Source organism: Dermacentor variabilis, unplaced genomic scaffold, assembly GCF_050947875.1.
Source record: "Dermacentor variabilis isolate Ectoservices unplaced genomic scaffold, ASM5094787v1 scaffold_12, whole genome shotgun sequence".
Lineage (NCBI taxonomy): Eukaryota > Metazoa > Arthropoda > Arachnida > Ixodida > Ixodidae > Dermacentor > Dermacentor variabilis.
In genome coordinates this window covers 49886844-49907692 of record NW_027460280.1, presented here as the reverse complement: position 1 = coordinate 49907692, position 20849 = coordinate 49886844, and the positions used below count along the sequence as shown (strand labels likewise).

Sequence of the window (20849 nt, the reverse complement as noted above, 5' to 3'; positions counted from 1 at the left end):
ATTTGCGAGGGAAGCCGTGCACAGGCGAAGTAGTCTCTCCGAGACGAATCCTGTTTGCCTAAGTTGTTTGCCATAGACGGTTTGAACGCACATCACTTGGCACGAAAGACCGCGCAAGGCTGGCGGCGGCAGTGCCGAGAAAGGGAAGGGGATTTCTCAGTCACATTATTTACAGCTCCCCCCCCCCTCTTTTTCCTTTTATTTATTTTTTATGATTATTACATTTGCTCTTTTTGCGATTCCATATTGCCGCAGTTACTGATCATGGCGCCTTCGACTGTGCACACAATATGTGTCGTGCTCGCGGGATTCCCCAGTGTTGACTGGAGTTCGCTTGCGCTTCAGCGGCTTGAAACTGACAAAAGAGACGCGCGTCAAATCTCTCAACGGGATCTAGCAAAATACACATGTTCTACATGGTACTCCATATCAGCATAAGCCAAATCTGTAATAACTATAGCAAATAAGGAACCCTTCTTTTCAGATAGAACTAATGATATATATTGTCGATGATGTGCGCTCTATTTATGTACGCACGTCAGGTGCTAATTTCTATGTGCAATGGGTACGCGCGGCCGCGTCGTGGGTGTAACTGTTGGTTCGTTCGCAGCGTGCGCGTGACCAGCACGACTCAGGCACGCGAGCAGACTTTCACGCGGGCTTTTTAAGGCAACGCCGGATGTGTATAGGTGCAGAAAGGTATAACTATGGAAAAGAGGACGTGTACCGCGAAGGATTGTGCCTGACACATTATCCAAAGGTAACGTATACCTTTCAAACTTAAATGTGCGCAGCCAAATTGAGATTTAAAAAAGGAAGTTAGCTCCCCCATTACTACTCAGCTAAGGCAACATAATAGAGTGAACGTTGGGGGCTTCTGAACCTGGCGGTTTACATCTCAGCAGCCATGTCGGCTGAGTTCTGACTTAAAATAATTCGTCAAACTGATCGGGAGCCTTGTGTGTGTCTACGGAAAAATACCACAGTGGTAGTCGATATGATTGCCTTTGATACATATTGCAAGGAAGCGTTCAAAATTACGGCATTACACGTTGAACGTGTTATGTGATTGCTAAGCCAATACCGGTGGAAGTTTGGTTTGCTAACAATGCACAATGTTGGTGCCCAATGATACAGTCTTAGAAGGAAGCAGAGAGAAAAATTTAATGAGAACAAAGACCGCGAGATTGGCCTGAGGTACTTTCCTCTAACCAGCTCCCGGGCTGTGGGAAGGGCAAGAGGGAGAGAAAGATGGGCAAGATGAGTGACAGGGACGACAGAGCGAAGAGGCGAAACCCACAGTGGGCAATACTACTCATATCGAAGCAAGTTCATGGGTTCAAGGTTCTGGCATCATTCCTTTCCGTGTCCTAGAAGAAGAGAAACTTTAGCGAGTTGGTGATGATTCATGTTTCAGAAATTCACAGCGCAAAACCGAGAAGGACAACAATATAAATGTGGCTTTCCTAGAAATTAACTTCAGTTGTGAGTCAGCGCCCGTGTCGTGTTCTTCTTTTACTTCGTCCTCGTCTGCTTTGCGCTGTTAATTTGCGAAACCTTCCTGTGTCTTTCTAGAAACTTCCTTTTTCTTTCTTGAAAGATACAACAACAACAACAACAACAACGACAACGACTGTTTCAATATTGCACGACGTCCGAACTTGAGCAGATCTCTAGTAATATAATAAAGTTTCGTTTCTTTTCAAGTGATGATGATAGAGCCTGCAGTTTCGGTGAAGCCTCAGTAACTAAATAATTAGTCGTTGCTTGCATGTGACATCAAGTGTAAGTGAGAGAAAGAATCTTTTGTAAAGAAACGCGAGAAGTTTGCCTGGAGTCACGCATAGCATGCTCCTCCGGATGGTGCTAGGGCGCAACTATCTGGCACAGCGCTTTCTTTCCGTGGCATAGGAAATTTTTGTGTGTTTTGTGAAACCAGTTAACGGTTGGTTGCGTCACTATCCAGCTTTCATCAACGTGACAGTAATGTTTGTCGAACATCATAAGAATTTCTTTGCTAATTTTAACAGTTTATGACTAGACGAATGCGAGATGTCGGTAAAAAATTATGCCTGCAATGATGGAACTAAGAATTGCCTTTTCTATTCCTCCGAGAGTGCCTTTCACAGACCCCAAAACTGAAAATTTGAAATGTTTCTGAAAATTTTTGCGGAAGCTGAATAGGAACTCGGTTAAATAGATGCATCAGGGCATGAACGTTGTGTCTCCATAACACAGAGCATTACTGGAACAGTTATTAAAAGTCCTGGGTACAACGCAACGCGAGTATGGCCTGTCTGAAGAAATGCCAAAGAAAAATTTGCTTTTGACCTTGCGTTTTCAGTAAGTTGTTTAAACTCCCTTTATGAAAAAGCTACATGCCAGGAATACACCGCCTTTAAGACACGAGTTTCGCATTTCACATTTTTTATTTGTCAAATGAGAGAACAATGGCTCATTAATATTTAAGCTCCCACAGAGCCACTTCCAAAGATTCATGCGCTTTCTGCTCTGTAAGATTCTTCTCTCTCTGTCCTTCTCTCTCGTTGGGTTATCACTCGTTATTGCAGGGCACGGAAACAGCTGCCATCCTGGTCAGAATTAGCAAAGCTTTCGTTCGTAACTTGCCTTTGCCATTGGCCGACCGCCTTTGCTAGTACACACACACAAACACGCATATATATATATATATATATATATATGCGTGCAGCGGTGGCGTAGAGGTAGATCATCCGCTTCGCGTGCAAGAGGACCGTGGTTCGAATCCCGGTGCCGCGCAATTTTCCACCAGATTAAAAGAAAATCTGCGTGTTGATAAAATTGCATGAACAGGCCTGGAGTGCGGCCTGATTCGGGTGACCAGAACCGGTAACACACTCCCTCACCAGAGCAGGATTGGCCACTCTGGTGCAGCACTTGGCCATAACCTCCAATATGAATACAACAATCAAACCCCGGCCCTCAGTCCCCAGCGGCTGCACAGCAACTGACCACGGCAGCGGTCAGACTTGTGACGCAGCAGAGGGAGCTAAGAATACCTGGGTCCGAACAGGCCGCCATTGGAATGTGAACCTGGCAACATTTGACGCTAGAACGTTATCTAGTGAGGCGAGTCTAGGAGTGCTATAGGAGGAGTTAGAGGGAAGCAAATGGGACATAATAGGGCTCAGTGAAGTTGGGAGGACAAAAGAAGCATAGACAGTTCTAAAAAGCGAGCACGTCCTGTGCTACCGGGGCTTAACGGAGAGACGAGAACTAGGAGTCGGATTCCTGATTAATAAGGATATAGCTGGTAATATACAGGAACTCTATAGCATTAACGAGAGGGTGGCAGTTCTGATATGAACGACAATCTTATGGGCACCATTAACGAGTGTGCAATAGAAGTCGGTGGTAACTCCGTTACACAGGATGCCAGTAAGTTATCGCAGGCGACGAAGGATGTGATCAAGAAACGCCTATGTGTGAAAGCCTCTAACCCTACAGCTAGAATAAAACTGGCAGAACTTTCCCAGTTAATCAACAAGCGTAAGATAGCTGACATAAGGAAGAATAATATGGATAGAATTAAACATGCTCTCAGGAACGGAGGAAGCCTAAAGGCAGTGCAGAAGAAACTAGGAATAGGCAAGAAACAAATGTATGCGCTAAGAGACACAGCCGGCAATATCATCAAGGGGCTGAGGAGTTCTATAGCGATTCTATAGGGATATATATATATATATATATATATATATATATATATATATATATATATATATATATATATATATATATCCCTATAGAACTCTAGAATTTACTATAGAATATATATATATATATATATATATATATATATATATATATATATATATATATATATGTGTGTGTGTGTGTGTGTGTGTGCGTATGTGTGTGTGTGTGTGTGTGTTTGTCGTATAAACGTTAAAGGCCACTTCATGCCATGGGGTCTGAGCCCATATCGAGTGTTCTAGAGCAGACTGGCGCTTGTGTGAATGCTATGGTCGGAGGGCGTACGTGTGCGAGCATTTTGACGCGTGTTTTCCACCGCGCTGCAGGCGGCCGCTGCGTGATGCCTCCATGACGTCGTGGGCGGGCATGTCCGGCTCGGACTCGCCGCCGCGGGAACCCGAACCGCCGCCCGAGTGCAGCAGCTCGACCGGCTCGTCAGCGTCGCCGCTGCCCGCGCCCCACCAGTACCGCTTCGGGCTGCACAATGACCTCGGAAACTTCACCGCCAAACCGCCCAAGGTGAGCCGCCCGCGAAACGTCTCTGCGGCTATAATTTCAATAGCAAGGAACTTTACCGGGCGCATCCGCGTTCTTATATGGGCAAGGCAAAGTGCGAGAATCTATACGGCCTGTATAGTATACTGTAATGATTTCTTTCACTCAATTCTACTCGCCCTCAAGACCACCCGGTCCTGCCGATAACCTTAGGAGCACCGTTCAAAGCACTGACTAAGTTCAAAGAACCGTAAAAGTGGTACAGTCATCCACAAAAGTTTACGGTCCGCGGGATTCTCAGAAAGCGTTCGATTTACGAGCAGCCTGTAACAGTTGTCGGTAAAACTGAATATCACGATATTGTTCATATGTATAGTGGCAGTGGCTGTACGTGCGAATACTAAGCAGCGTTGTGAGTCTACGCAGATATTCATCTTTTTCTCAGATGTCGTGTTCCGTAAAAATTCGTGGTTGACTCTACATTGTTCCTGCCCATATTTGTGTGGTGTTGCAGTGATTACAATATACATATATTAGTTCGTGTATGTTATTAAAGCTGCATAACTCAACTTTTTGTTTTCGTGGTGATAGTGCGAAGTTGCAAGCAACTATAATGTATCTGTCTTCATTACCAATGCCCTCTCTTACTTGCTATAACGCGGCGGTGCTTATTGAATTGATTAGGTTACAAATGAGACCAGATATGTATACGTCTTGAATTGTTACTTACAAGAACGACGTCCGAAAGATACCTCTATTCTGGCAACTGCACTGAATGCTCAAGAGCACCTACGTCAGTTTAGCGTACTATTACGAACTGAGACAAAGTCACAGAAAATCTCTCGAGAAATTGGATCGGCATGCTTTCTTTTCTTCATTTCTTTATTTGCTTACTTGTTGGGGTAAGCCTACGGCATATTGTTTTAAAACGAAAACACCTGAATAGAACTAAATAAGATGGGTGAACTAAAATCGAGCCAACTCGACAAATGCGTTCAAACATGGAAAGCATTAGGTATGGTACCATCCTCTCTCCACTGTCTTCGCGTTGACAATCAAATGTGATTGCACAAAATTTGTCCTCTGAACGAGATTATGCACTCCTCCCCAACGATAGCAGCTTATTTGTGTAACGAGGCGGCAAGACGAGTAGCTCCTTTTTATTTTTTGTCAGTGAGTGTCTCGACAGGCCTGCACGGTGGCAGGAGAAATCTGGAGTAAGACCCCGAGGCAGGCCAGGTTGCGTCCCCGCTTGCGGCGGGCGTGTTCCAGGTACAAATTCGATTATGGGCGACGGCTCTGTCTCGCGGCTGCGGACGCATGCCCCAGGCCCTGTGTGGGGCCGCAGACCACCGCCAATTCGGTCGCGATCGTGCCTGCTCGCCCTATCCCTCCTGCACTGTGAAAGGAAATAACTCCCAGATGGGAGTATAATGCTTGTCCTCTAGCGAACCCCCGGTTGGGAGTTTATTGTACTCCGTACGATCGGAATAGAATTCTTACTCCGTGAGATCGGAATTTTTGCGTGGAACCATGGGAGCTTCTTTTTCTTTGTCTCTTTTCTTACTTTGCGCTGGACGGAGTTTTTCGAGGTGCAACGGGAGTATAAACAGAGCTATCGCGCCAGTTTGCGGCAAGATTATATGCAGAGTATGCAAGTTTCAAAATATACACACCAGACCGCGTCAAATTCAACGAAACAGTGAATGAAAGCACATAAGTCATTACATACGTAAACACTTGAGAGACGCCCGAGGCAGAACTTAGAAAGACATCCAACGTACACGCCGCACACGAGAAGCAACGCTGCAGTATATATAGCCACGATACTTGTGTGCCTCGAAACCGCCTATAGCGAGCAGCTGTGCTTTTTCAGAATTACGGCTCAAATGCTCGCTCATGCGAGACCTGCCTCTGTGAAATTAACAGAAGACTTTAATAAACACGAAATTGTTAATTCAGAATAGCGAGAAAAAAGTTTAATGGCATAATTTTTCAAAATTAGCATGCCATTCTGTGAGTGTTGAAGTGACTTCGCATACTGCAGGCGTTCCAGGCCCGAAAGTAGTGCGTTAGTTACAGTAAGCAAGCAAAATGTAACTGTGTGTGCTTCATGGCAAAATTAGCTATGCAAAATAGTGGTAGCGTATCAAGAATTTATTGCGTGCGAGCATGACCCGCAGCAGCCGACGTAACGTCGAAATGTGCGTAGTCATACATTTTTTAGACCGCACTACTTGCTCAGCGTCCAAGCAATGTCTCTCGGTCGTGAAAAGGATCTACATCGCTGATCTGTCGAACAAATCCTCACACGCGGAGCCAGCAGGCACGCTTCTAAATAAGTGTCTGGGGTAGAAATAATGTTAATACAATATCGGAAGCAACGACCTGATCAAAAGAGAAGTGCGCGATAACTATACAATCCACATCACTCAGTAAGTAGCTTTATGTACAGTACGCATACTTATGTACTACCGCTTTCTGGTCGGGGGGGGGGGGGGGTCTAGGATATTCGTACACATATACATAAAAACAGTAGCTTGCATTCTGGTCTTTCTCGGCGCACTGATGCAGCTGCCTCTCTGCGGGAAGAATTATCTCTCGCCATCTTCCTGAGTATCCGTGTTTCATGTACGATTTTTGGACCCAACTTCGAGGTCGCGTCATGTGATCCAGCACAGTTGGGACACTTTTGTGGATCCACTTGACAATCTTCCATTTGGTGGCTCCCGCCACGTTGTTGACATGTCATGATGTTCTTGCAGACTACGCTCGCGGAACCTATCTGCTGGCATCTGTGACACTGTAGAAGCTTTGGCACGTATGGCCGCACAGGATGCCTCACATAACCCACCTTTACAAACACTGGTAAAGAAGCTGAGTCAAAAACTATCTGAATGCGACTTGACTGTCCGAAGCGATGAATATTCAATATTCGAACTGTTGATATCACAAGTTTGGTGAGATCCTCGTCCGTGATTTGGGAGTCGACGTTAGAGATCACGCCAATTGAGTTATCCTTCCCATACACGCTGAAGGGACGGACCGTAATGTTGCTAAGTGTCTGAACTCCCTCTAAATTCTCTAGTATGGTTGCATTTGTCGCATGAACCGTAAGTACGATCTTGCGGGCGCGTTGATACGAACTTCATTTATCTGGCCTGGTACTATATATGCACTCGAAGAATCCTGTTAAGAATTGTCTATTAAGACTGTTCAGGTCGTCACTTGTTGTTGTAGCCATGTACTCTATCGTAAAGGACTGGGCGCCGTTAATCATCTTCAACTCACACCGTGGTCATGTCCGGAGTAGTTTCCTTTTCAAACGACGACCTCTGATGACCTTGAATCCACCATATGATTCCATTGCCTCTTCTGTGGAGCTATCCTTAGACTCGAGGAGTCCCACACTTCCACTGGCAATGTCTTCCATTTGGAGCGATGTAGATAGCGAATGGCCGACTCCAGGTCACCTTGGGGGAAAGACTTCCCCCTTTCTAATGAAAGACGCCCTCGTGAACGTGGCGGATGACGAGAAAACACACACAAAAAAGAAAAACAGCGGGATGAAGCACACAAGAGCACTCTGTCACTTCGTCTTCCTCCTCCCTCGTTGGGGGGAGTTTTTCAAAACTCCCTGGGCGGAGTTTTCACAGGAGAACAAGATTTTGAAGCGTAGTGAAATCTCACCATGTCGCCTTATCCTACCGCATGCAGCTAGCCAATGGAGTGAAACGAGGGAATGTCGCTGTATTGCTCTCATATAATCGGAGTAAATATTTAAGGATGGGGGGGTTTTAGTGCACATAACCTGTTAAATACTCCCAGGTGGGTTTATTTTCGTTTACAGTGGACACTGGAGCATACATCAGCCCATTCTTTCCGATCAATCCGTTGCAGTCGTAGTAGGCCACCCTTCACGATTATTTCGCGTCGACATCAGCGCAGAATCATGCGCGATTCGAGGAAATTCGGCTTAATCTAGATGGTGTTGCTATAGATCAGGCTAGCCTGATAGTCTGAGCGCGGCAATTACTTCGTCTGTCCCTTTGTGACCATTTCCGTGTGACGAAATTTATCACCGCCTGTCTAGCAAGCAGTTCAGTCTCGTATAGAAATGCCTCAAAAATGTTCGAGACCTCCTTGCGCACTATCCGAGGTCTTTCATAGAAAACTAGTTTTGCACACGCGTGACGACACATTGGCCCGAATTCACAAAGCTTTGTGTTCGTAAGTGCTGTTTTCCATTGGTTCGTCACCTAGGGTAGTAATATATCCGGCACCACGATTGGCTAGTGTCTGAGCTTGCGAATGAATGTTTCTAGCGTAAATGCTTTTTAATGAGTGTGGGTCCTTATTCTTCTGATGTTATTAAGCACTTCATCGGTGAAAGTTTATGGACGCGTGCGGCTACTCTACCAAAAGCAGTCAGCACATTAGCAAATAAAATGTCCCCAAATTTGTTCTTGGCAGGGTTAAACTTTGGCCCTAATTGTAGTGAAGTAGGCAAATGAGTAGGTATGATTGATCAAATAATCGGAGAACTTGGAAGCGTCATGCTTCTCGCCTACTTCGTTTCACCTATGAGTAGCAGAAAAGGTGAAGTGAAGAGAAAGTTACTTACAAAATGGTAAAACTGGTATTAAGCATAGCGGTGAAAGAGAGCTTGTTCTGAAAGAAAGAACACAATTTCCCGGTAGTTTTAGGTCTGCGACAATTGTTTTTGTCCGATAACCCCACATGGTTCTATCGATAAAATATACCGAAATAAGCAGTGCCTTCACTCCATCCGTAATCGCCTTCTCATGACGTACGCGCATAAATGGTACCCCAGGATGGTACACACCACAGTTCCCGTCACGTGCTTGTGTTTGCTTATTAGCACAAGACGCTGGGGGGATTTTTTGAAAGACGCCATCGCATATGGTGCCTTAGAAAAGTACACTTGATTGACTCGTTTTACGTAAGACGAGAAGGGTAACTAGAGAACAGCGGAGTCTCAAAAGTGAAACGTGATTGTACGCGAGTGACGAAACAAAGGCGCGTCGATTGCACGGTGATTGGTTGAGTCGATTATGGGCAGTAAAAGAGAGACGCCATTAGGAGCGAAAAACGGGCAAAGAACTTTCGCCACTGCGAGCACTGCCCGCGCATGTCGCGAGGGTATTACTGCATAAAGCACAGAGCTACCGCCGATTGTGAGCAGACAGCGACATTTTGTTTCAGCATGGAGCTGCGGCACGAGCCCAGCGCTTCACGCCATCGGCAAGGCGACCATCTCCACGTGGCGCTGAGTTGCTGCTCGTGCCCTTTAATACGCTCTCGCCGGCTTTCCCTCGCCGTCCGGCGGGCTCCGGTCGGGGAGCCCCTAAGCTACCGGATAGCTCGGCAAACAGCGCGTATCCCCGCGCGAGAGGCGAGAGGGAGCCGGGCTTCTCCCCGAAAAGGAGCACGGGCTAATGGAGGCAGCTTCTCCCCTTTTCGCCGACCCGCTTATCGGCGTCTCGGGACGAGCTCGTTGTTTCCCTAACCGGGCGCGGATGACGAAGAGCTTTTCCCTTTCGATCGAGCTCGGACGCCGAGGAGAAAAGGGGATCGAGAGAGGTACAACGCGTGATAAGATTGAGATATAGGCCGTTACTGCGGCTGGGCCGTCTGGTGCTGCGCACTCGAGGAGGCGAAAGGAAAGAAGAGCGCCAGCAAAAAGCTCACGCCCGCGCTGACGGGCAGTGTGGCCGTTAGACTCCTCAGTCGCTGATGCTTTGCGTGCACCGGCAGATGGCGGTTCCTCGGATCGGCTGGCGCGCTCGCGCAACGAGTTTCGTCTTAGAAGCATCGGCGCCCTCATATATGCTCAGCGTATAGATCACGCCTCCGTGGGAACACGGCAGGGTGCTTCTATACCCCGAGAAAGTTCTAGATAAGAGGTGCGGGATATTGTTTACAGAATTAAGGGAAGGAGAAATAAGGGAAAGCAGTTCACGCTGAACGTGGCGCTTTTCGATCCCAATAGAGTAGAACCCTATCGTGGGCTAGCCATTTCGTCCCAGGTATTATTAAAAACTATGCGCGCAATATGTTAATCAGGGAACTCTATAATTCCGAACCATAGAAGGGTCTAACGCTTTCAATGTTATATTTGCTGTCCGTAAATACTGTCATGTTTTGAGGAGGTCGGGTTTTGTTTCGTTTGTTATCTTTCACCGAGTAACATGCAACATGACTGAACGCTTACTTACATACGAGACAATTTGCAAACACTAGTCAAAAAATATTTTGGGCCGAGCGCATTAGGAGGTGTCCTACTTTCGGCCGCTGGGAAAGACCAGCCACGGTCATGAACATTTGGTCTCGGTAATTTAGTTGTACCTGCATGGTCCTGACAAAATTATGTCTTGAACGCTTAGCGCTGTGAACGCTTTCGCTGTAGGTGGGCTTACTTGTGATTTTTTTTTTTTTGTATTCAGGCGCTCCTCAATGATAAATTGTGTTCTGAATCGCTTCGGCAGGTTGTGCATATTTCACAGGCGAAATGGCCTCTCCATGCGTCGGGGCTTTTTCCTTGCCACTCGCAGAAGTAATGTTGTTTCGCTGAAAATTAAACGATTTCATTTGACGATATTTGATTTGAAGCCCGGGTGATTGCGGCCGTGATTCACATCACCGGTGATACTGGTCCTTTTTGTTGTAACTAAATTTCAGGTGTAATGTAAAAAAAGAAAAAGAAAATAAGGCGTAAAGCACTGTCCGATGGTTCCCAAACAAAGTCTCTTCACATACTTTCGCAGCATCAAATAAGTAAAACAACTGTTTCAACGTTATCGTGCACGTTTCCGACAGAGATGCAACAAATATATCGCGAGCATACAACACTCTATCTTGTAAGATGTGCACGCAGATTTAGTGAATACTTCAGACGTGCGCACTGCGTATAGAACTTAGTACATAAATGCAGTCATCTCATACACGTAATCAAACTTTACATACTAACGTCATTTTAAGACTCGTAGAAAGGGTTTAAAGACGCTCAGCTGTACGCCTTCATAGTGCGTTTGCTTTCTTTTTTGACTACACTCCGCTAGAGGAGAAAGGAATATGGTGCTTAATATGGGGAATAAGGGAAACAAAACAAATGAAGCAACATGGTCCTGATTCTTTGAGTGCAGACAGATATTTAGGCTGTATCGTCAGGAACCGCTTGTGCACGCGACTGACTGCACCATTTTTTATGTGTGCAGAAAAAGAAAATGTCAGTTTTGTTTTCTTTTGCCTTCATATTGCCAAGAAAGTAAATAAACGATGAGCAGCTCTGGCATTCTTTATCGCCGCTTGAGTTGGTTTCATAATTGTGGTAAATGAATAGCAATGACAAATGGTACATATGGCGAAGGATGCTGTAGCTTCTACAACGTCGCCTGGCAATAGATGATACTACCTTTGCTGTATGATGGAAGCTACAGTTATCCGGCAGTTTAAACTACGGTTGCAATAACAGAGCATTTTCTTGTATGCTGAATTGATGAATATCGAAACAATTTGTTTTTTCTCATTTTGGACGCATAGTCTCAGTGGCTTAAACATTTCTTCATTACATTCCTACTGCGCTTCCGCTGTGTTTTTTTTTTTTTGCCAGAGCGTTGCCTGGCAATATTATTTGAGAGTAAATGGTAATAGTAATAGCTAGCACACTGAACTCAGCAACCAGGATGCAAACGTAGACTGCGGTCAAAGATAAGAAAAGAAAATTCTGCGTTTCTTTTTTCCATGCGACCTCTTAATAACTGTCATACAGTGTGTCCCTCGTAACATGAGCCAAAAATTAAATATATGAAAATGCCACGTAGCTTGAAAGAACCAAGGTAGTGTTGTTTGCGGTCGCTTGGAGATACTCAGTTTATTTTTCTTCATTCTGCCTAATTACATAATTAGTCTTAATTAATGAGTAAACTTCTCAAATATTATAATAAGATTAAAAGTGTTAAAGAGACAAGTATAGAGCAACATGAAAAACTCCCCACACAGCTTTCTGCTGCTCGGCACGTGTTACATTAAAGTGTTTTTCCGAGCCTGAATGAAGTCTGCAAATACTTGCAGCGTGGAATAATGGAATAATGAATTTATTTTCCCCTGTTTATGCAACAGAAACGAAGCAGAAGCTAAAGGCCATGTGGCCTGACAAAGCTCCTACGACGATTCGGCAGGCAGGCCGTAGCACCCTACAAATCACATAGATATACGGAAATCAACTGGAATGTCGGGATACAAAATATTATTTTCGTAAAAAATAAAGAAAAGAAAAGAAAAACATGACCAAGCAATACACTTAAGGCACATTTTAATGTATTTTGTTTCAAACTAACTATAACCCGAAAACAAATGAAAGAAAAGACTGACAATTTATGCTACGGTTCTAATCAGACAAACTCAATATTGTTCGTAATGAGAAAGGTTTTGTATGATTTATTCGAACTTTCAGTAATTTCATTATGAAAATCGCGTAGGTGATTTAGCAACGTAGGCGTCTGGTAACTGACGAGTTGTTGTCCGCAATTGGGTGTTATTTTAGGTGTTCTCATGTTATGTTGCCGTAAGCTGTAATTCAGCTTGATGGCTACATTCAGGATATACTGTGATTTGTTTTGTTTCATGTATTGGCATCAACTTGTAGTAATAGACCTGGTTTGTCTTTAACGTAGAATGTCTTATAAAAGATGGCTTGATTTTAAAGTTTTGTACAAGGCCACGATATCCCTCGAATGCACATAAGACTCTTTTTTTTTTTGCAGTACACTATCAATTTATTATATATATATTTTTTGTGAGGTAGTGCCCCAAATTAATATGCAATAGGTGAATCCAGAATAAAAGAAAGTGCGTAATACAAGGAATGTTGCAACCACGGAGGAACCAGGGTGCTCACTCTGTATAAGCAACCGACAGTTCTACTTATTTTCATAGCAATTTAAAAAAAATAATAAATTATGGGGTTTGACGTGCCAAAACCACTTTCTGATTATGAGGCACGCCGTAGTGGAGGACTCCGGAAATTTCGACCACCTGGGGTTCTTTAACGTGCACCTAAATCTAAGTACACGGGTGTTCTCGCATTTCGCCTCCATCCAAATGCGGCCGCCGCGGCCGGGATTCGATCCTGCGACCTCGTGCTCAGCAGCCCAACACCATAGCAATTTGGTCGACGTGCATGTTCCAGACCAAACCTTCCTGGAACCACACTCCGAGAAATTTATGACATTTTACCTGTTCTATCGTCCTATATTAAAAAAAACTATATTGCAGTTACGTGGTTTATTAGCAGGAGCAAAGGTCATATATTTTGTTTTAGAAGAATTCATTTGTGACTTATTCTGTTGCAACCAGCAAGAAAGTTGCATCAGGTAATTGTTAACTTTCAGTTCGAGCTCTGTAATAGTAGCAGCGTTGAAGAATCTGTTAGTATCCTCTGCATACGTAACTAATTGAGGCGACTCGGAGATGTAACACAGGTCAATAATCTAAATTATAAACGAAATAAGTCCAAGTATTGATCCTGGTGCAACAGCCGTTATGATTTCCGCGTACGATGAAACACCATTGTTTATGCTGACATGTTGATAACTATTTGTTAAGTAATGTCGTAAATGTTCCAGCACGGTACCTCGTGCAGCATACCGTACCAATCTGCTAATTAATAAATTGTGGCATACATAATCAAAGCCTATCCTGAGGTCTACAAATAAACTTATTGTGTACATTCTATTTTCAATATTTGTTATTATTTTATGTTTGATATTTAGAAGAGGTGATTCACAAGATTTTTTTTTTTTTTTTGGAAACCATATTGCATGTCACTGACTACGTTACATTTACTGGAAAAGTTTTGTGATCTAAGCTTCAGGACACTCTCGAACGCCTTTGATAGAACAGGTAAAACAGATATCTGTCAGTAATTTGTCGTGACGTGTTTATCGCCTCCTTTGTAAACTGGGCATACTCAGGCTATCTTTAGAAGATCTGGAAAGATAGCACTTTCAAACATTCTATTTATGATGTGAACTATGACAGGCGCAATTATATCGGCAATATATTTCAATGGTACTGGTTTAACATCGTCATACCCAGGAGAGCCGTTTTTTCTTTACTTTAATCAGTAGTTGCACAACCTCAGCAGGTGTCACAGGTGAGAGTGTCACTGAGTTAGTCAGACTGAATTTGCTCACTACAGGTGCAGCCGTGGGTTCCCCTCGTCGGGATGCTGGGTACCGGAAACGAAATATTCATTCAAAGCAGTTGCTGCTGCTCTGCTTGTCAACACGCCAGTGGCTGTCTTTATGTTTATCTCGGTGTTCTGTCTTTTCGTAGAAGTTAGGTCTATAACTTCATTCCAAACCTTCATAAGGTCATTTTTTTTTTATTTTAGCAAATAACCGTTCACAGTACTTAATTTTTTCTTGCTTTAATTCAGCGGTGACCTTATTTCTGTATTTTTTTTTATCAGTCAACAGTTGCGCACTCCTGCATTTTACAAACAAGTGATACATTTAGTTTTTTTGTGTGTGTTATCATTTTTAGCAAAGCAGCATTTATCCAAGGTATGCTTATTTTCCTACTGCTCTGACTGCACAATTTCAACGAAAACGCTTGATAGTAGCACTTACACATTCTTTTTAAAAAAAAAAAAACCAACTCGTATGCCGCATTTGTATCTTGTTTTTCAAATGCACATGACCAGTCTGTTGATAGAATCAGGAAACGGAAATATTCAAGTCATCTTGCGTGAAAACCACGAGTCATAGCTTTTTTCTCTCCTTCCACTCGTTTAGGCGCATAAGGAATGAAACAAAATACAGGCAGATCATTTATCTCAGCCGATAACAGCCCCGCAGCGTAGTCAGTGAGGCGTGTATTGATTATGCATATATCAAGTAAGGTCGCCGTTTGCGCCGTGAGCCTGGTGGGTTCCGAGATTACGTTTGTGCACATGAACGAATTGATTAAACCAGCAAGCTGTCTGGACGATATGTCATCCGACGAGATGTATATATTTACATCATCACTATAACAAAGGAGGAGGACGACTGGCTCAGGAAATGTAGAACCTGTTCTAGGAAATGGAAGAACGTCAGCTTGTTTCCCAGGGGGGGGGGGGGGAGGAGGGATACATAACCACAACTATGACATATTCTAAGTGTACCATTACCCTTTCTACATTATTCGTTAAAAGGGAAAATTCTGAAACTAAGTCTTGCACAAGGCACTCTTTAACATAGACAGCCACACCACCTCCTCTGTACTTTATTACTAACCCATGGTATGTGTAATTTTCACAGTACGGGGGATTATCGTTCACAGTAAGCCATGTTTCACAGAAGATATCAAAATTGTGGGCGATTGACGCGAACAAGCTATTCAGTTTGTCCGCTTTGATTTTTATGCTCCGAACGTTTAAGAAAAAAGAATTTGATAGTTTACTGGTATCAAAGACTAGTTTATTGAACGACTGAATATCATAATCAGTGCAGTTCATAGAATGAAACTAATTGTACTTTCAAAGAAGAGAGGAGAAAGCCATGGCGCTCACGCTGTCATCTTATGAACATCTTCCATACTGGCGATTCGAACAGCTGGCGAGTTTTTATCCTTCCGAACGAACACCTTGCCGTCCACACGAACCTCCACCGCAATTCCTTATTCCTTTCTACTGCGGCACCAAGAAGTCCCTTGCCACACCGTGTGAGGTGTTCGTTTACGAACACCTTTGAGGTTTATTGAAAGCCCAGTGCCTTTGAATCCATTAAGTTTTTTTCTTTTTTTTTTGGCTTTGCTAAGAAAGGCATTCTTTTTGGTTCTGCGGACAAATCAAACAATCATATTTGCTTCATTATATCGAGCAGTAGGCACTCGGTGGTAGATATCGATATCGCCCTCTGAGACTCCTTCCTTAATCAGCTCGCCCATTCGGGGCACAATTCTTAGTGGTTCGCTTTCAATTGGAATGTTGTTATCTCAATGCTTTTGAGCGTCCTTGGCCTGCGGTGTACGACACTCGACGAATGTTTGTACCCCAGTGGTCGTGCGTCTAAACATGATCAGGCTCATCGCGCTCTACTTACTTTTCTAGAGTTAACTAACTTAGGTTCACGTTTGTAGCGTCGAAACTATTTTATTCAACATTCTGTAGTAGCGTGACCTTCAGTGACCGGCCCTACTGTGTGTGATCTGTACTGTGTTCTACTTTAGTCTTTATATTTGCCTTCCTCTTCCTTCCTTTCCACTTTCCTCCCCTCCTTCCTATCGTCCGTTTCTGTGTTGCTGTCACCTCCCTTCTGAAGAGTAGCCAGGCGTTGTGCCCCTTCCGGTGGCAGTTGCCAGCCTGCTCCTCGCTTTCCCTTTTCCTGTTAATTGCATATATGTGTTCAAAACTAATAATAATAATAATAATAATAATAATAATAATAATAATAATAATAATAATAATAATAATAATAATAATAATAATAATAATAAGAAGAAGAAGAAGAAGAAGAAGAAGAAGAAGAAGAATAAGAATAATAATTGAGCGTTGATATTGTTCCAGTTCTTCAATTATGCAGTGCCTCGAGTGCCTCGAGCGGCCAGTCGCGCGGTAATTTTTCGTGTACTCGTGGGCTTCATACACACTCGGAAAAACACTTTTATGTAGCACGCATTGAGAAACAAAGCTTTATCGGCATTTTTTCATGTTGCTCGACAATTTTTTCATTGACACTTTTCATCTCATTGCAATATTTGAGAAGTTTATCAAATAAATAAGCCTAATTAGGTAATTAGGCGCAATGCAAAAAAAAAATCTCACGATCACCAAGCGAAGGCAAACAACATTGCCTTGGTTCTGTCCAGCTACGTGGCATCTTTTTTATATATATATATATATATATATATATATATATATATATATATATATATATATATATATATATATATATATATATATATATAATGTTTCGCTCAAGTTACGTAGGACACCCGGTATAACAGCGCTTATCTCAGGAACCACGGGCCCAATTCGCAAGCCTTTTCGTTTGTAAGTTTACTTTTTCATTGTCTTGCCACCTTCGCTAATATGTGAAGCATCACGATGGCCTGAAATTTTCTTTTACGAGAATTCTAGCGTCGCAGTTTACTGTTAATGCGGGCCCGCGTCCTTTTCGACCGAAAGAGCGCTTTCCGCTCTTGCAAGTACAGGTCGTGCGATACGTAACAATGGCATACTAATTCTTATAAATAGGGGCCGTGCGATATATAACGAAGGTATACGAATACCAAAGACGACTGTTCAAAAAATATAATCAAAGAGAACACAAATGTTCTTTTAACCTTGTTTCGTGCCTTTTGTAAAATTAGGAGCCGAATTCGCCCAGCTTCATTTGCTATTAGCCGGTCGCCTTCGCTAATGATATATCCAGCATGAGGTTTGGGTGCCATTTTGCGAACAATTCTAGCATGAGAAATGTTTGGGATATTGGCCGCCGGGTCCGTATTCACAAAAATATCTTACGCTAGAATTGTTCGTAAGAGAAAATTTCAGCTTCATCACGATGCTGGAAAATAGAACTTACGAACGAAAAGCTATGTGAATTCATATCCAGTTTCTTTCTGTTTTTCTTTTTTTTTTTTTTTTGCCGGATGTCCAACAAAAGAACACTCAAACCTGTAGTCGCGGACTTGAACATATTCTCGTGTTTTCTAGCTCCAGTGCGCTTTGGAAATTTTACCGCCATAAATACGTATACAATGCCAACATTCAAAGGAGTATTAATTCTACACATTTTGCGATGGTGAATATATGCTACCATCGCCGTATGCTCTTCTTTGAAAACAACGTTTCGGCAGTAGTAGTGATGCTCGGGCTAGTTGGTACACATATTTAATCTAGATTCTATGACGCGATAAAGACGAGGATACGAAGCCACATGTGAAATGCTTGGCGCGTGTGGTACACATTTCATGTGTCTTCGTGTCCTAGGCTTTTTCGCCGCCACAGCATCTAGAGTAACTCCTGCGTTTTGCGCACCGGACCACCGCAGGTGCGAGCACGACGCCCAAATAATGAACATGATCGGATACCACACCTGTTGTGACCATGTCGACGAATGAAGCACGAAGTGTAATGCAAAGCCGGTGCGAGGTACGCGTACTACGGGACATGTGTAGCACAAGCCTGCGCAAGCATTCTACTATGCCGCGGTGTTCGTGCCGCCTATAGGAGAAGCAGTGGGACTAATTTGGAAGTTCTTCTTTTTCGCCAGGTCGTCTTGTTTGCTTCAAGGCATGTGACCGCCAAACACTCAACACTTTCCTCCACCCTAGCGAGCTACGTCTTCAACGCACACCGTAGTCACGCTCATCTGCAAACCCAATCGACTGGCGGCGGAGGCGTGTACTGGACGTGGCGATTTGTACCAGCTTAGAGCATCATTCGTACACCGCAATGTGAGAAGACGTAACAGTGCGAAGGAGCCAAAGCTGCGCCGAGGAAAAATCCCTTTCTTTCTTTCTTTCTTTCTTTCTTTCTTTCTTTCTTTCTTTCTTTCTTTCTTTCTTTCTTTCTTTCTTTCTTTCTAAGGGACTTTTCCCGCGCATAGCTAGACGGCTCCCGTAATCCGACCCGAAAAGCGACCGCATCGCGACGAAAGCGAAAATCGTTTCGCGTCTGACGCGCAGCCAATCTCTGCCGCGGCTGCGAGCCCGCCCAGGGCTAAACGTTCCGCTGAGCCAGGTCGTTGCTGGGAACGCGCGCTGTGCTGCACTGCACAGGCAGAGATCGCCGTGGCGGCGTCGGCAGCGGTGGTGGCGCGCCGAGCTTTACGCGCATCATTAATTTCGCCCACGTCATTCATATTGCAAGCCTTTGTTCCGGCAACCGGGACGGGGTACGTTGCCGTGGTAAGTGGCAGCGGACAAGTTCGCAGGGATTTCTTGTAGCACAATTCGGCGTCTCTGCGGTCGTGTCTAGGTGCTTTTCTTTGTTTTCGCTTCACTTTCCTGACACACTAGCTCTCTAAAGTGTTCATAATTTAATGCAGTAGCGTGCCCTTTCATTTACGTACATATTTCTGTACTGCTCCTGCAGGACTATATGATATGCACTGCTAAACGAATATCCACTAGATTTTCAGTTCCGTCTTTGAGGGCCCTAAGCAAAGAGCCAGTTAAAATAGGAGCACTTGTAGAAATAAAAGCGAAAAAAAAGAAGCAAACGTAACATACGTTCTTGTTTATTCTTCTCTCAGTCTTACACCTAATCAAGTCCATGCCTAGAACGTCGCATTTTCTATTCATACAATTAAGGCTGCTAGGACGTCATATGAAGAAGGCCACTGCGTTCCGATTCCACTTTCTAGGACAGACGCTACGAGGCAGCTTCGCGTACCGGCACGCGCCCTCTCGTTAGCCGAGGGAAACATAGCCCCTACAGGGCGCCCCAGACTGCGACGACTAAACCCTTTGCTGCAACTCTCACCACCGTCCGGACTGCACCGACGCGAGGCATCTATTCTGTGTCGGTTGTGGTTGAGAGTTGCTTTCACGATAGCTTATTCAGCACTAATTGGAATGGCTGACAGTCCTGCATGTGACGTCTGCGGACTGCGAGGAGAACACAGACCACCTATTGGGTCACGGTCCTCGATTTTGCATACAGGGACAATCAATGTACAATGCAATGAGGCTACTAGATAATCGTACACTGAACGTACAGACACTACTGGAAGAGCGTCCCTACTTGGTCGTCGGCCCAGACGGAAGTGAAGACGCTTTTGTGCTTTTCGAAAGCAACGTGCCTGTGCCATTGCTTTTAACGCTCATGGTGCCGTCCATCACGCGCACACATTCACCACCTATATCTCCCTCTCTCTTCTTTCTATGCCCGTTTCCCTCCCTCAGCGTAGGGTAATCAACCGGACACTTTCCTAGTTAAAATCCCTGCCTGCTCTCTCTCTTCTGCTTTTATCTCGATTGGATCACCAAAGAGAAACACACACAGACACACAGACACACACACACACACACACACACACACGCCGGAAAAAAAAGGTCAACGAATCTAACCATGTCACACCTCTAGTTTACCGACTGTTTTCAGTTTACACTGATATATATATATATATATATATATATATATATATATATATATATATATATATATATTTCAGTGTAAACTGAAAACAGTCGGTAAACTAGAGGTGTGACATGGTTAGATTCGTTGACCTTTTATATATATATATATATATATATATATATATATATATATATATATATATATATATATATATATATATATATATATATATATATACTAGATTTAAGCAATGCATGAAAAAGGCGATGGTCATAGATAGCTATCGTACTAATTTTCTTCTGGAACGAACTAGAGTTTGTTAAGCCTTCTTTCAATGTTGAGGAATATAAAAGCATTAAGACAAGCAGCATTTCTTCATCGTGCGAACCCAACCTTTCGGAAGGAGGTGGTGAATTGAATATGGTGTTTTGACGGGTTTCTTGAGTCGCAAAACATCACTCATTACTCTCTCAGTGTGGAGGTATGTGGTGTGACTTTTGTTCTACGCCTGCTGCACCATAGCCGT

The 20849-nt window shown here is 43.8% G+C and overlaps 1 protein-coding gene across 1 annotated transcript in view; it reads left to right on the top strand.

Annotated features, from left to right (window-relative positions):
• The window catches only part of LOC142565822 (uncharacterized), a 147859-nt gene that overhangs the window by 27390 nt on the left and 99620 nt on the right, over positions 1–20849 (top strand). The window contains exon 3 of the mRNA XM_075676367.1: positions 4059–4251. Within this exon, the coding sequence (XP_075532482.1) occupies positions 4059–4251 (193 nt within the window). The remainder of the gene's footprint in view (positions 1–4058; positions 4252–20849) is intronic.